At 51.2% G+C, this 16,635-nt stretch overlaps 5 protein-coding genes across 5 annotated transcripts; 2 read left to right on the top strand and 3 right to left on the bottom strand.

Moving 5' to 3' along the window:
• Nucleotides 1–75: 75 nt before the first annotated feature.
• Nucleotides 76–3,789, bottom strand: BDW47DRAFT_127829 (transmembrane amino acid transporter protein-domain-containing protein; the record flags this gene model as incomplete). The annotated part of the gene is made up of 7 exons (XM_024816771.1): nt 76–861; nt 914–1,142; nt 1,198–1,552; nt 1,607–1,689; nt 2,715–3,370; nt 3,447–3,685; nt 3,738–3,789. The coding sequence occupies 7 exons, from the start codon at nt 3,787–3,789 to the stop codon at nt 76–78; spliced, it is 2,400 nt and encodes a 799-aa protein (XP_024669793.1).
• Nucleotides 3,790–4,982: 1,193 nt separating this feature from the next.
• On the top strand, nt 4,983–8,164 carry BDW47DRAFT_59237 (uncharacterized protein). Its single transcript, XM_024819382.1, has 3 exons — nt 4,983–5,590; nt 5,654–7,901; nt 7,983–8,164. Exons 1-3 carry the CDS (start codon nt 5,046–5,048, stop codon nt 8,019–8,021), a joined length of 2,832 nt encoding a protein of 943 aa, XP_024669794.1. The 5' UTR covers nt 4,983–5,045; the 3' UTR covers nt 8,022–8,164.
• Nucleotides 8,165–11,136: 2,972 nt separating this feature from the next.
• On the bottom strand, nt 11,137–11,546 carry BDW47DRAFT_109802 (uncharacterized protein). Its single transcript, XM_024813559.1, has one exon. It carries the CDS (start codon nt 11,399–11,401, stop codon nt 11,141–11,143), a length of 261 nt encoding a protein of 86 aa, XP_024669795.1. The 5' UTR covers nt 11,402–11,546; the 3' UTR covers nt 11,137–11,140.
• BDW47DRAFT_109803 (uncharacterized protein) lies at nt 11,547–12,603 on the top strand (the record flags this gene model as incomplete). The annotated part of the gene is made up of 2 exons (XM_024813560.1): nt 11,547–11,759; nt 12,192–12,603. Coding segments are annotated over exons 1-2 (433 nt in total), but the record flags the coding sequence as incomplete, so codon positions are not given.
• Nucleotides 12,604–15,140: 2,537 nt separating this feature from the next.
• On the bottom strand, nt 15,141–15,993 carry BDW47DRAFT_127832 (uncharacterized protein; the record flags this gene model as incomplete). Its single annotated transcript, XM_024816772.1, has 2 exons — nt 15,141–15,394; nt 15,444–15,993. The coding sequence occupies 2 exons, from the start codon at nt 15,991–15,993 to the stop codon at nt 15,141–15,143; spliced, it is 804 nt and encodes a 267-aa protein (XP_024669797.1).
• Between the last annotated feature and the right edge of the window lie 642 nt (nt 15,994–16,635).

A 16,635-nucleotide genomic window follows, 5' to 3' on the forward strand; every position in this document is an offset into this window, starting at 1 on the left:
TCGATCTGGCTCTGATAATAGTTCGTGATAACACATTGTAGATGAAGGATACCGTCAAGGTCTAATTTTAAACCATCAATGTGACGCGATAAAGAGCGAGTTCGTAACCAGACACACGACCATGACAACTACCCCGTACACCACGAGCGCTAGACTCAGTTTCCGCAGTAAGCCCCGGCGCCAGTGGCGGGAGTTGCGGCCGAAGAAACCGCCGTCCGTGAGTGGGACCTGAGCGCTCTCGAAGTCGTCGTCGCTGAGGTCGTCGTCGGAGACCATGGTTTCTGCCGCTTCGTCGTCTTCTTTCATCAGACGCTGGTGGTGGAGGGAGTCGGGGGACGAGATCTTGTAGTAGAACAGTCCCGGGAGGATGAAACTGATGCTCGTGCTTCCTGTGCTACCAACGTAGGCAAGCACTGCTTCCAGCGATGAGACGGTCATGGCGACAATGTAGCTGAGGATAAGGATGGAGGTGGTGATCACTGAGAACCGGAGGTCGCTCATCGGCTCAACCGGTCGGTTGCTCTTGGCCCCCAGGAGCGGGTGTCGGTTGGTGGAGTTATCGTTGCTATTCGTAGACTTCGGTCGCCAGCGCGAGACGGCGTCGACCGAGGCTCGACAGGGGTGGCACTGCAGGGGATAGGAGAACATGACGAGAATGACAATGGCCGCACGTCCGATCGTGGCCCATACGCCTGGTGGATACATCCCCACGATGTTGCCGCCAACGTTGTTGCCAAACGTGAGATAACCGGTGATCGCGACCAGAATGTATGTCGCAGCAGAACTTCCGATACTGGTGAGAACCACGCCGGTTGTTCTGAAGTGGCTGTTGTTCTCGATTTCGTTCAAGATTGAAAACATCTGCTCAAACGTTAGAAAAATCAAACTGACAACCGAAGACCGGAGATCCTACATTCTGATGGCATGTAAACGCAAAAACAATGACCGGGAGACTGCTCAACATGGGAACCGGGCCAGCCCAGTGGATCACACGAATCGGGCCTCGACCGGCCACCATATCTCCCGCCACGAAGTTATAAACCACCAAAACCACCAGGTATGCCATCGAGACCAAAGCCGCAATGCTCGTGTACTTGAGGGAGTCCAATCGCCGAAGATACGAGAGGGGGATGACAACCAGCCTGCGACACTATCAGTATAAACCCGACGTCCAACATGCAGCCTCCAAGCACGTACATAAAAGCGGTTACCCAGAAATGCCGGTCCAGCAAGAAATCATATTCCGGTTCCCCTCCAATGAATCCTTGGACCACACCGGGCATCAGGTCTCCGATGATGATGAGGTAGCTGACGCCAACGCCGAAGCATTTGATGGCGATCGCAGCGTCGAAAATGACAGCGGCATTCGGGTACGTGATCTGTGAGAGGGCGAAGAACGAGGCGGTCCCTCGCTCCAGGTACCGCGCACACCGCGACTGGAGATATAGTCCGAACCCTGCTGTTGTCGCCGACCACAAGACCACCACAACGCCGAGGACGATTCCCATATGCGACATGGCAAGGGGCATGGCAAGAACACCGGCGCCAACGACTAGGACACGATTAGGGAATCATCTACCAACTTGACCATCACTCAAACACTTACTCGTGTTGACCAGATTAATCACACAGCTAAGAAAGCTGGCCTGGCCGTGAAACCCGGCATCACGTTTCCCTCGTACTCCATTTCTAGAGACCACGGTTGCTTCCGTCAGCCACCACTCGATCAGAAGAGGGGGTTTCTATCCACGACGCATAATTTACCTTCGTGAAGCATGTCGCGAGGCACTGACCGGACCAACGCCGACAGTTGTTTCGTCATCCAACATGATTTAAATGTGCGGAGTAAAAGACGCCGATAAGGGTGTTTGACCACGAAGGCAGAAAAGTTGGGCTACCTTATCATCGAGAACGCGACGAAGGCATTCGGCATAATAGCCACACGAGCTACTCGGTGAGAGGAAGGGGGGTCGAATGGGGTGGGAAAGAGACGATCCCGAAGAAATATGGAAATAAAATAAAAAAGAGAGAGAGGAGAAGGGAAGAAGGGGAGAGGGGAGAGAGGAGATGATAAGAATGACCAGCAAACAAAGGCGGTCACGGGCTTAACTAAGAATCCTGTACTTCTGTCCGTTTCGAACGGTGCAAATCCACCGTTGTTTTCGTCCACTCAATTCATCTTCTGTCGCATCTCTTCAGTTTACTGGAATGTAACTGAACAACAAAATGTGAAAGGTCCAGGAATCATGCGAATTCCTGGGGAAGACAATAGACGCTGTGGCGAACCGTGTTCCGATGGAACCTCTGGAAATCTTAGATGCCAATAACGCAGTCGCAACTGCACCCAAAGGCCGGGAGAACCGGGGATTTCCTGGTTACTCCTGAGATCGACCCATTGGCGCATTCGGGCTGGATTGGTCATAACCTTTTCCATGCGTGTGCCGGGTTCCTTCCCGTCATGATCCACTGCGTCGCGTCGCGCTGGAGACTCCAAGAACGGTGGAGATGAGGCCAAGAGCTCCTTCCCCTTGATGCTGTTCTAAAGTGTCATCACTTTCACTACGACAGGAGATTCTAATATTGGGAGATATTTTTAAACCGGAAAATATACTGGAACCCCGCAGGAAACTTGAGCTTGCAATGCAGTGTTCAATCTATATTCCTCGAGATTTACAATATCACGCAAGACATGATCATCATGGTCGTAACCTCACAGTTTCGAATCCCCCCATCTTGGGTTAGACAGCAGTCCGAAAACCTCGTCATCCAGCTTTCCTTTGTCTGATGCAGTATTTCCTGCTCGGCCGTGGGGCCCCGGGTCATTGTACGCGGTGACCGGTCGCACCTTCTTTGAAACCTCTAGAGTGGTTCCTCCGCTGACGGGAAATTGTGGCCCTTGGCCCTTGGTGTCGCCAATGATCTCGCTGACCTGGTCTTGTTGGATTAAGGCCAGCATGACCTCGGCGACCTCCTCGGAAGTTACCCACTCATCGGCGGCCGGGTCCACCATCTTAAGCTTTTCGGGATGGTCCGTCCACAGAGGAGTCTTGATCACACCTGGTGCCACCGCAGTCACGCGGATCCCAACTGCCGTGTCCAGCTGGGCGAGCGACCGGACCAGGCCACTGATGGCGTGTTTGGTAGCTACGTAGATCGGAGTGCCCAAGGCAGGGCTCTGACCAGCGATACTGGAGATGTGGAGAATGTGCCTGGGTCGCTGGCTAGCGCGATGGCGAAGAAAGTGGGCGATAGCGAGCTGGGTCACACGGATTGGGTGCGTCAAGTTGATATCCACCAAAGCATATCGGCCCCCGTCGGGCGGATCGCGGCTGTCCGCTGTGCCAGGGGGACGCCAGAAGTTGCTCCAGTGCTGTCACGGCGTCAGATTGTGTCAACAGCAGGGAACAGACGTTCATTTGACCACGAGGCAGTGGAAAAAGACATACCGGTTCATAGACCCCAGCCCCGGGGCATACAATGTCAATTTCCCCAAACTCTTTCTCCGCCACTTCAAACGATCTCTCCAGCTGCTTCCAATCGGTGACATCGGTTTTTTGGAAGACCGCCCGAGGGCTCTTGTTATAAGTATCAACAACCGCCTGCGCCTCAGGCCGAAGTGCCAGGTCAGCGATCAGGACGTTGCACCCTTTTTCCAAGAGGAGTTTGGCGAAGCTCAGGTTGATACCTACGTAACTTAGTGATGGTTCGCATGGATGTTCTAGTCGGTATATACGCACCAGAGCCTGCCCCAGTCACGATAGCAGTTCGTCCCTGGACGGAAAAGGACATGCTGGCTGAGAGCTTCGGTTTGGTAGAGGTCTAGAGGAAAGTTGTGTTCTCAATCTTTGACAGATCCACGGGTTTATATCCCCTCACGAGGAGCTTCGAGCCCCTCATTCTCCATTGATGTGCCAACTGGGGCTGCACACCCAATCAATATTGAGGGAGTCCGTGGGGGTCACTGGAGCGGGGTTGGAGGTTACGACGATGTGGAAACGTATATCCTTCGATTTGTAGAGTAGTACAGTCCAGCCAATTCTATGTTCTTGCTCCTGATAACGTTTTTAATGGCTTTTACACGTGTCGTAAAACATTGATGGTATCGCAGCATTGACGATGATTCATTGGGGTAATCCCGGTCGAGTAAACCACGAACCAGAGAAGCGCGTACGGTGCCAATCGAACCAAAGTTTGATCTGTGGAACCCCCACACCAAGACAGCTTGCCCACTAGGAGACACGATTGGTCTCGTAGCTGGCAGCATTGTTGACAATCTGACGAAAATGATGCGGTCCACGATCTGGTGTCACCATTGCCAACAATTCTGTTCGTCGCCAAGACAGCCATCGATCGGCGGACGTGCGATCTATGGGCGTCCAGGCCGATTCACTTTCAATTCATTGGTTGTATGCAGATGAGATGCACCTCCTGTACCTCCAGATCCCAGAGATTCCTTCCTCTGGTGTATTTTCGTATCACTGCATTGGCAGTGAGGACCAGTCAGAGCCATCGTCATCGCCAGGATTCTCATCTTGTTGTTGTCTAATGCAACCAACGACATGTGTCACACACGGCTTGAAGGGGAACAGCTGTTATTGGAGCCATGCAGAAGACCTGCTTTAGCTTATGGTACCTTTATCTTCTCATACTAGGCATTAGTCACAGCTACAAGAAGGATAGTGTCACATCAGGTCCTGGCTTTTGTAATCGACATGGGCCATTATGGTCGTGACAGGTGGCAGTTGGCACCACAAACACCCAAAGTCGAACTTGAGGATAGATTCTCAATAAACAGGCTGCTGGATGAGTTGTAGCCAAGAGGAGACGAATATAGAACCTCAAGCTGAGGTGTTTGCATATAAGCTACTCCGTGTCAACCAATCCGGTGCATCATCGGTATCACCGCCTCCAGTAGTGCCAGTATACTGCCGCCCTCCAGCTCGACATCACAACAGTTGGATCTCTCTCCATTCTTCCCCATCCTTGCTTTCTCCGCCAATCCCCCCGCATCCTCAAATGACCAGTTTCCACCCGAGGTCATAATAATGCGGCTCCAGGCGACGCTTCTTTGGCTCGCCTCCTGCGTTCCCTTCACGGTCGCCATCTACCCGGATGAGGTCAACCATGTCGATTTCCACCACGCCCTCTTAGGTGTCCCCACCGCCGAGTCGACCTTCTTCCTTAGACCCCCGTCATCCTCAAACGCTTCCTTACTTTACACTCTGTCGGAAGACTCCCTCGTCGGTGCGATCAATCCCAGAGATGGATCGCCGCTCTGGAGGCAGAACGTTTCGCGATCGTCGCAACCCGATCATGGGCCCGGCCTCTTGCGGGCCTCGGATGGGGTCAGCTCCATTGTGAGCGCTGTGGGTGACTATGTGTCATCTTGGAGTGCTCTGGATGGTAAATTGGTCTGGGAAAACTGGTTCGTGGACGAGTCGCTGGTGGACTTGGAGTTGCTCCACCTGGCGGACCCTCATGCGGCCCCATCTAGCAAAGACACGGTTGCTCTGTTCGCGGGCAAGACCGGTGTTGTGAGACGAGTGGATGGCGAGTCCGGAGATGTTAAGTGGGAATACAGGGATGAGAGGTTGGTGTCTCAATTATTGAGTGGAGATAGGACCTAGGCTGACTGTCAACTGGTTGGATTTAGTGGTGAAACTCCCTTTCAAGTGTCGTCCTCTTCCACCGAGGTCTTCTACATTTCGCTCCAGTCGGGCCTTCTCAAGGGTACTAAAGTGAAAGTCACCTCGCTGGACCCCGTGACCGGCCGACAAACTCGCCAGGTGACCCTGAACTCGGAAAGCGACGTGTCCGGTCCCGAGTCCATCCTCTTCGTGGGCGCAAACACTGCTTCCCCGTTGATCGTCTGGGCAGACAAATCGCAGAAGACGCTCAAAGTCAATGTGATTGGGTCCAAGAAGGTCAGCTCAGTCAACATCGAAAACACCAGCGGCCAGGAGATCCGCTCCATCGTCGTTCACGCCCCCCACCAGCTCAACTCGCTACCGCATTTCCTGGTTCACTACCAAACCGAGTCGAGCTCTTGGGCCGATGTCTACCATGTTGATCTGAAGACCGAAGCTGTCAGCAAGGCTTACAGCCTACCCCGCGTGCAGGGATGGTCAGCTTTCGCAACTAGCAACAAGGACGCCAACGTTTTCTTTACCCGCATCACCGAAGCAGAACTTACCGTGGTTTCGTCCGCTTCTCACGGCATCCTTGGAAGGTGGCCCCTTCAAACCCCTCCGCAGGGGCGCTTTTTGCACGCTGTCGCCGAGGTCGTTGCCAAGGGCGAGTCTGTAGCTGTCCGATCGGCTGCTGTTCTGGAGTCTGGGGACTGGCAGCTAATCCGAAATGGACAGAACGAGTGGACCAGATACGAAGCTTTGGCTGGTGCTCAGGCTGCGAGCTGGGCCGAGGCAGACACGCAGGAGGAACTGGCCCATCAACTCCAGGTCGAAGGCCATGAAAGTATCTACGGTGCTTACCTGCACCGCGTCAAGCGACATGTGAAAGACCTCGAGCACCTACCAGAGTGGCTGAAGGAACTCCCCAAACGAATCCTCACCAGTATTCTGAGTGATGAGATTTCCAACCTTGATGGCTTTGGGGTCTCCAAGACTGTGGTCGTTGCTACGCGAAATGGACGGGTCTATGCCCTTGACACTGGCAACCACGGAGCCGTATCTTGGAGCGTGAAGGCCTCGCAAGGAGAGACGTGGAACGTGAAAGCGATCATCACCCAGCCAGGCTATGCTACTGTCTACCCTGACGATGGCAGCTCGGTGACTTTCAATGTCACTTCTGGTGGCATTGTCAAGCGTACCTCCGCTACGACCAAAATCCGCTCCGTTGCTGTTGTCAGCAATGATGACACTCCGTCCACGATTGGTATCAACGAAAAGGGCGCTCCCCTGGAACCATTGAGCGGACCTGGGTTCTTTGTCACTTCGAGTGACGATGGTCGCGTCCTCGGATGGGTCGCCTCGAACAACAAGGTGCCTGTCTGGGAGTTCGCCCCGGCCCCCGGGCAAAAGATCGTGCGCGCCGTTGCACGTCCCTCCCACGACCCGGTGGCGTCCATCGGCAAGGTCCTGGGTAATCGATCGGTCCTCTACAAGTACTTGAACCCCAACCTGGTTCTCGTGACTGCCGTCGGGGATAGTTCCGCCACCTTTTACCTCCTCGACGCCGTCTCCGGAAACCTTCTTTACACCACTACCCAAGAAGGCGTTGATACCACCCAGCCCATCGCCTCCACCATCTCTGAGAACTGGTTCGCCTACTCCTTCTTGGCCCACCCCGTCCACCCCTCCGATGCCATGGGCTACCAGCTCGTGATCTCCGAGCTCTACGAATCCCCGATCCCCAACGACCGCGGGTCCCTCGGCTCCGCAGCCAACTTCTCCAGCATCCACGACCTTCTTCCCCTTCCGCACGTCATCTCCCAGGCCTTCGTCATTCCCGAACCGATCTCCCACATGGGGGTTACCGAGACCCGCCAGGGAATCACAATCCGCCAACTTCTCTGCTACCTCCCCTCCACCAACTCCCTGGTCGGCATCCCTCGCCCGTTCCTGGATCCCCGCCGGCCTGTGGACCGCGACCCGACAGCAAATGAGGCTGAAGAGGGCCTGATGCGGTACAGCCCGTATCTCGAGTTTGACGGCAAGTGGTACCTTTCGCACGTGCGGGACGTCATCGGCATCAGCAACATCCTTTCCAGCCCGACGCTGCTTGAAAGCACGAGCCTGGTCTTCGCCTTTGGGTGGGACATCTTCGGCACGCGCGCGACGCCCAGCCAAGCATTCGACATTCTGGGCAAGGGATTCTCGAAGCTGCAGCTGTTGGCGACTGTTGTGGCATTGGGCGTGGGAGTGGTCTTTTTGGCACCAATGGTACGTTTTCACATTTCCTTCTATCATCCATATACCCTTAGTGTAGACGAATGCCAATTGCTAACTGATATGTCTCTCCAGGTCCGCCGGAAACAAGTCAATACGATCTGGAATTCTTAGACTTCCAAACGCAGACACGAGGAAGAAATTTATTGGAGTTGGGAGTGGAATACGCTTGAAAAGAAGTATAATATGATAGTTAGCCTCACGGTTGCCCTTTTTCTACCCATGTATTTATTGTATTGAATGAGATTTGATTATCTTTGTTCTTTCTTCTGTACTCAGTTGCAAAAGCCATGAAGTAGGCAGTTGACTGGTCTTATGGGCCAAAACAGATAAGGTATTTGTATTGTCGTTTTCTCCATGTCTTGGGTACTCCCAAACCACTTCCTTGAACCATACCATAAGCTCAGTGCATGATTCCATCCCCTCAATGCATTGCCAGGTAGGCTAAGTGTATTAGCTACGAAAGAACAAGACCAGCAGAGCCTTCCACATTATCCAGCAGACAGTTGTCCGCATTGAACATTTCCTTGGCCTTCCTGGTTTCAGCGAAATTCAGGGGGGATTTCTCGTGTTATCCAAAAGGGCACGCGGGAATATAATATAAATATAATCCTGACAAGGCGAGGGCAGCAATGTCGCTGCCGTTGTTCTGCTGGGCACAGCCAGGCTGACACAGCACACGCATATTTCGTCTTCCATCTAACCTGATATTGCCAGAGAATAAACACATCGTGTTTATTACCACCATGCGGTGGGTTACTCGTTTTCTCTTGTGTCGGTGACAATGGTTCCATTTCGTACACGATATCCAACAGGTCCTTCTCAGGGGAGATATGAGTAGGTTCGTTTTATTGCCGTTCTTCCTGCTGTTTGCCCTGCTGTATTCGCCGCTAGCTTTCCAGTGGGAAACGGACGTAATTGGAAGTGCACGAAGTACTCAAGGATCGACGCAGAATTGGGAGCATTATGTACCCCTGTTCCGGTCTATCGAGGCCAAGTATACCAATATGAGTGTCCGCGACATGTGTCTGTTCCGAAATTGGGTTCCTGGTGGATTGGAGTGCACTGGACCACCAAGGCATTAGCTGCGAGCGACACGCGTTGCGTATCGTATCACATACGGACTCGAACGTCGACTTGTAGTCGTTTAGCCTCTTGTGCAAGTGAAAGTCGACCATGAGGCTCCAGAGCGAGAAAACAAGACTACCGGGGTCTTTTAGAAGTAGTATTCCAGCCCCGCTTGTCTGTTGAACCAGGGAGTTAGTCAAGCTGAATAATATGTGAAGGTTCAATATGTCCCTTATCTCAATTCTGAGAGGTAGGATATCCTTCGGAGATTTAGGATGTCGCATACTATCAATAGAGAAGTCCATAGGATGGACTGAGAAAGCTTTATTCTTTGAGTGAATCACACGCAGCCACTTGCCTTTCTAGGCTCATGTAGTCCTCGCGCTCATTACGCTGATCGACCCTGCTTCCGTCGTGCCTTGTATATCGTCGATATATTGGTGTAAATTGGAGCGGGCTCCAAACTACGCAGGAGCAAAAATTGCTTTTGAGTAGTCTGAACGCAAGCAAATGCTGTGTGTTTTGTCGTTGATAAGCACCATGAGCAGAAGCGATATCAGTTATGTTTTGGGGTAGGTGTAGACATCTTCGATAACATCCTAACGACTCTTTTCCCACACAGGCGATAACGCAATAGAAGACGGAGTATCTAACTGTGCCATCAATGATATTATGACGTTTTGGGGTTCGTAAGTAGCCCTATCTTCATCACGACAGACAGAATGAATTCCGGCTCGGAGGACCACTTGTCGAGCTGTTGGAGCGAAACGGCATCAGAAGACAAGTATAGCACAATAATCGAACAGCAGGTCAGTTGGGTCCTGGGGGGAACTACGGGTTCCTGAACCACCTTCTTCGTGTCGACTTTCCAATCTGTGTCCTCGAGGCATTGTCCCAATCCATGGTCACAATTGACTAGCAATTATAAAACTCGCCGGCTTCCTGTTTTGCTCCAAGATTGATCATGTCTGCGGTAGAGCGGACCAGCTGGACTTGCGAACTCGTATATCCGATATAGACAAGCCACACTGGCTTATTGGTAACGGATGTTGTCTTAAGCATCTTTTCTTTTTGGAAAATGAAGGCCAAGCGTGGCACTGCCGTAATAGTCCAAAAGACCACTCGTATTTCGGTCTTTTCTCCAAAGGAATGGACGCCAAGGGGGTCAGGCTTGCCAGATATTTGGAAGCTCATCTTTCGGAGCCTTCTCTTTCGGCTTCATCTTTATATTCAACGGTGTCGAACACAGCAGTAACACAGTACATGCGCTGTCTGGCCTTTTGATCTTTATGTGATCGGCTTGAATAGCTAGACTTTGATATATCAATAAGAGATCTAGCTGAGCCGGCGAAACCGTAAAGATATATATAAGAAGGATAGTAGATTTTGGTTTCGATCAACTGCTTTAGATTTCGAGGTCTGGCGATGATGATTTTTATATGGGGGATGGTACGTATGTTGGATAGTTGGCCACACCGTGGAGCAGAGGTAGGTTGGTGGATGAGGGAGGGGAGAAGACTTGGGTTATAAGCTGGAGATGAAAGTATGTTTATAATCATTTGTTGAAACTAGTGGATAGGTGATTGTAGTGACTGTTTGTTACTTTATGAGTTGGGTGATATCCTTTGTCTACTTTCTCACGTTTCATATTTTCATTGAACAATCACTACTGGCTATGATGTGGAGTGCTGGGCAATTAGATAGTCATATCTGCACCGGCTCTTCTGCAAGAGAAAACTACGTATACAATCCTGCCAGGGACTTCCTAGTTAGGTGTCTACGGAGAACTAAAAGATCACCAGAACTGCAGAAAAGCTTCACTAGTAACATGAATCTAAGTGGGACATTGAATGCAGCGTAGTCTCACAGACGATACTTAATAGTAAGGCAGACTCTGATCATGCAAGCTATATTGCACAACTAGCATACAAACACCAAAACAGAGATAAACGAGGGACAGGAAGATAACTCAAGACCGTAGACCAATAACTACAAGAAATCCCCATGTCTAACACGGTGACTTCCTCTGCTAGTTTCCATCACTAGAGGTTTGACAGAAAGGTCTTGTCAATATGCAGGCTACCATGCATCTGACAAAGTGGTCAGATGATTCTCAATCTGCAAGACAAAAGCGTTCAAGATGCGAAAGCTGCAAACTCACATATTTAATAGGTTCCAGCTGAGGCTGCAGCTTCGAGTTGTTCTCGAATTCCGCCTTCGAGTTGGTCTTCGTACTTCTCGTCGTTGTCGGTTCCATTGATATCAACATCAACATCAACATCGAAATTGTGGTCATAGTCATATTGAGGGCCGACATTGATATCACCATGGATGTCGTGGTCATCAGCTTTGGCTGCAGCTTCAGCCAAATCCGCGGCCTCTTCCTCGGTGTCAGGGGTGCCATCAAGCTCCTGTCTCTTCACCATTGAAAAACCTTCATATCCAGCTTTGGGGGCCGCTTCAGCATTATGATCTCCATTGGCACCAGCATCAACATTGTCGCCATTGCCATAGTTGTATTCAGGGGCGACATTGGTATCTTGATCGTAGTTATATTCAGGCTTGATGTCAGCAACATCAATATCCTGGTCGTATTCATAGTCAGGGGTGACATTGGTATCGTCATCGGCTTTGGGGGCCGCTTCAGCATAATGATCTCCATCGGCACCAGCATCAACATTGTGGCCATGGCCATAGTTGTATTCAGGGGCGACATTGGTATCGTGGTCGTAGTTATATTCAGGGGTGACATTGGTAAAGTCAATACCCTGGTCATAACCATAGTCAGGGGTGACCTTTGTATCGTCGTCATCGGCTTTGGCTGCAGCTTCAGCCGCCTCCGCAGCTTCTTCCTCGGTGTTAGGGGTGTCGGGGGTGTCATCGAGCTCCTGTCTCTTCAGAGAAAAACCTTCATATCCAGCTTTGGGGGCCGCTTCATCATAATGATCTCCATCGGCACCAGCATTGTCGTTATTGCCATGGCCATAGTTGTATTCAGGGACGACATCATCATCCTGGTTGTAGTCATATTCAGGCTTGATGTCAGCAACATCAATATCCTGGTCGTAGTCATACCCAGGGGTGACATTGGCATCGTCGTCATCGGGTTTGGCGGCCGCTTCATCGTAATGATCTCCATCGGCACCAGTATCAACATTGTGGCCATGGTCATAGTTGTATCCAGGGACGACATCAATATCCTGGTCATAGTCATACTCAGGGGTGACATTGGCATCGTCGCCATCGGGTTTGGCTGCAGCTTCAGCCGCCTCCGCAGCCTCTTCCTCAGATCCCGGCTCTTCAACCTTCTCTCCAGCCTCCCCTTCAGGCTCGACATCAGCGCCGATGTTGAAATCAGCGTCAGCGTAAGGGGGGGTATAGTCGTCCGGCCACTGTCTCTTGCTCAGCATTTGACGGCCGTTAGCCAAGTGAGTACCCGTCGAATCGGCGGGCATGCTGCGCTTGGCGTCAACTGCATTTCTGGCAGCCCTGTTAGGCTCATGGTTGACGGGGTGACTGGAGGCGATGCCCGCGGCCAACGAAAGGGCCAGCAAGATATGGGACTTCATGTTGGGCTAGGTGGAGAATTGAAACGATGAGAATAGAAGACAGGAGCGGAGCCTTGGGCGGAAAGGCGTCTGAGGGGAAGGAAACGATTGGCGCGGGCCTGAGAAAGATCTGGTTGGGAGATTTTCAGATCTATGGGGACTGGTATATACATTTATATAGTTCAATCACACTCAATGAAAATGGAGGGAAATGAAGGAGTCGGTGTTCCCGTCCTTTGTCCTTGATCTGTGCCACCGGGGTCCATCAAGCATGTAGACGCAATCAAGTATGTGAGGTGATTGCATTCTATACAGGTAAGGAGGGCACGAATTCCTACTGTTTTCAGCTCTGGCTATATGTGTGAACCACACAGGTAGTTGATCAGTATCTATTCTTCAGACATTAAAGGAATGATCTGCCGTGAGGAACCCTTCTCTAAAGTTCGATGGGGCTATTTTCCTTGATAGAGAGTTCTTTCACCAACATATTTCGAACAATGTCGGTATCCCGAGTTTAGGGATTGGATGCCACAGGGATGGGGAATATCATTTAGCATGGTTACCATGGTCAAGACCTAAAAGGGGCAACACAAAGTAAGACAAAAATGAAAAGAAAGGAAATCGAGGTACCTAGCTTTGATAGAGACAAGCTTTAAGTCGGCACCGGTCAGCAACGAGAAAGGAATTCTGTCTCATCTCCCAGAATGCTTCGTCAAGCCTTGTGTGACTATTTACTGGCCTGGAAGGTTATGTTTCGGTGAAGAATGCGCTCGCACCAGTTTGCTGGGAATTCCACATTCCAACCCCTTCACGTCCACTACTAGCTTGGCTCCGTTCAAGGAAGGTTCTGGCCGACCAGCATGACAGCATCCCAAAACACAGTATCGAGTATGCTAACCGTCGATATCGACATTTCCCAACCCCGTTTTGGTGGAGGAATGGCCGGAGTCACGTCCTGTTGGAACTGGGAACGGGGATCCTAGCGGAGTAGTCAGGGTTTCAAACCTAGGTACACAGGTATTGATAGTCAGTTCCTTATGTTTTTGGAATAAGGGTGATGGACAAGATCAACTTCGACGAACGACCAAATTTCCCATCCCACAAACAAACACCATAGTAAACCATAACATAGAGAAGACCCTTTATTCAGGATCGGTAGAAGAGTAGGAACAAGCAGTGAATTTCCCGCAGTATAGAACTCTAACAGCCAGATCATATCAGGATAACCATGAAATTGACATTTCCAAGCGATGTGATGACAAGTTGAAAGATGACAACAGCAGGATACACTGGTCAGCTGACCGATCGAAAGGAGTATACCTCAGGCTTCCACAGTTATCAAGTCAGTGCAGTAGATATCCATGTAGCAGGTACCTACTTTGAAATTAAACGTTTATCCACTTTCAATTCTATCAAGAATCATTGTCAAAAGACGTTAGGTATCAGGACCTACCCACCACTCGCCAATTGATGTTTTTTTGTCGAATAGTCAAGATAACATGTCAACAAAAGGCAGGGAGTATCAAGCGATGGCCATAAGAGCATATACACACCGCAGGATTGCATGAACGACCAGACCAGAGATTGCGATACTTAGCATTAAAACGATCCACTTCAAATTAAAAGACCACGGTTCGCTCTAACATCCAGAATCAAATGTACGTTGAACAAATCCTAAAAAGCGATACCCGCCCACCTATATATGTATATATATCCACCCATAACCACCAAACCCCATCAAATAAAAATCCCAGAAAAACAGTAGAAAAAGATAGCACAAATATCTAGTAAGAACGAACCCAATATATTAAACAACCCACCCTCCCCACTAGTCTCATCGTACGCCGCATCGCAGCCGCGCGATCGACACCGACCGGCGCGCCTTAGTCACGCGAAGATCCGTGGATCCTGCCCCAATCGCATCGCATCCTGCGATCGAGAGATCGTCGGGGTTGGTTGTCTATCATGATGTCACAGGTTCTGATATCTGGGGTTTGAGGTCGGTTGGTTTTATTACGGGCTACTTTGTGTACCTGGGTGCCTGGATATCTGTGGGTGGTATTTTTGGGTTCGGGGATTCGTTAAGGGATGAGGTGTTCTTGTTTGGGTGGAGGGGGTTGAGGCTTTGAAGCATGGTTTATTCCCCAGCTGTTTGAACGTCTTTTGTTTACATGTCCCTTTCTGGATCGATAAGCGATGAAGATTATTGTATTTATTCTATCGAGTACCCTATCGATTCATCCAGTCCGATCCAATCCGCAATATATGTCTGTATATATCGAGATATACCGGTGCATCGCACCTTAGTCCGAGGCAGCGGATCCATGGCGTATGCCGAATGGCCCGGTGCGAGTCGGTCAATTATTGTTGTGCTCGTGGTCGCAGGCATTGTTCCTCACCGGAGGAGGCAGAGATTGGCCTGTCGGGATCAGTCCCTGGTCCGGATGATTTGGACTGATCGGTTGGGATGTCGTTCCTAGTCGTGACCACGGCGGACTGGCGTCGTGCGGATGTGTGGTGTCTAATTGGCGGTTGTTTGCCACAACTCTTGCTGCGATGCATGCCATTTCCCATATTACTGGGGCGAAAATAAATTCAAAGCGGTTGGCGCACACCACTACGCCGCATCGTGACTCGATGTCGAGCCGGAGTCCGGCGCCTGCACACAGACCAACTCGAGGTCGATCTCGTCTTTGTTCTTCAAGGCCAGGCTATTATAGGACGGCCCGCGACTGAAGATCGCCACGGCCACCTGCTCCGCCTGCTGATGGTCGCTCATGTTGTCAATATACCAGGTTTTCCAAGGATTGCTCGAGGAACCGGAGGGTTGCAACTTGGCCGATTTGTCGACGTCAATTTCCTGGGCGAATTCTAAATAATGTCAGAGAAGGTCAACAAACGAGAGTGAGACCACACGTACCAAAGACCGGGAAATCCTGGACGTCGAAAAACTGAGGTGGACAACTGCGCAGATACGGCGGATCGAGTCGCAGCTGACTGATCACCGTGTTCAACGGATCATCGTAGTACTCCCCCTTGACCGACAGTTGGTAGATCGCTTCCTGGATCTCCTCTTTCAAGTTGGTCGAGCATTGCGACCCCCACACTCCATCGCAGCCGTTGTTACTGCCGGATGGCGTGCCCGTCAGATTGCCCACGCGCATGGCGACCTCTAGTGTCCGATTGGAGTCGATGATGGAATTGTTGATGTGGTGGACCTGGTAGTTGAGCCAGTACGACACCTTGGTCATGGGTTCATGACCCTTCCCGCGCGAGTTGGCATCGTAGCCATAGTAGAAGGTGAGCTGATCCAGGAAGAGAGGACGGAAGGAGAAGGAAGCGGCGGTCTGCGCTAGAGCATCAAGACATCCACCATCCCAGAAGGAGCAGATCTGACTCGCTGACGACGGTACCGCCGCCATGGTCAGCATCAGCACGACTGCTGAGACCATCCCAGAGATACGGGCCATTGCGGGCCTGCAAGAGTGGACGTGGTGTCCAAGAGTGACCGGGCAGATTTAGATGCGCGAGACTGGGAGAGCAGCGGCCAGGTTGACTGGCATGCTCGTAGGCGGGTGGTTGTTGGAGTGTCGTTGGTTGGTCGGGATCAACGACGGAAGGGATAGAGACAGAAGATCGGATCCGGTACGCTTCACGGGCGTCGAAGGGGTGATGGCTATAAGTGCATAGGCGCAGCGCGACGGTTGATTTTGCACCGGTCGGAAGGGCGAGGGGACCAGCCTAAGCCGCTTCGGCGGTTCGTCCGTCCCAGAGGGCGTTTAGACCACGATTTGTCTCTTGGAATGATCCGTCGCGTATCCGTGATCGAAATATGCCGTCGGTGTTACTTTTCCTTCTCTGCTTCTTTGTCTTTCTTCCTTTCCTGTCCCGTTTCTTTCCTGTTCCTTTAATCTTATTTGTTCTTCCTGGAGTGACTCTTGTCCTGCACCAGTCCGTCGAGTTGTGAGAAACCCTGTCTGTCACAAGAGATAGGAGCGATGATGGGTGGGAAGGAAGAGGGTGACTGGTGGGAGAACGAATCCGGCTCGGATAGATAGCTCCGACAGGTTTGAAAACAGCGGGTGATTGCTCGAGTGGGTTGGAAAGTCGTC

This window comes from Aspergillus candidus, assembly GCF_002847045.1.
Source record: "Aspergillus candidus strain CBS 102.13 unplaced genomic scaffold BDW47scaffold_42, whole genome shotgun sequence".
NCBI lineage: Eukaryota > Fungi > Ascomycota > Eurotiomycetes > Eurotiales > Aspergillaceae > Aspergillus > Aspergillus candidus.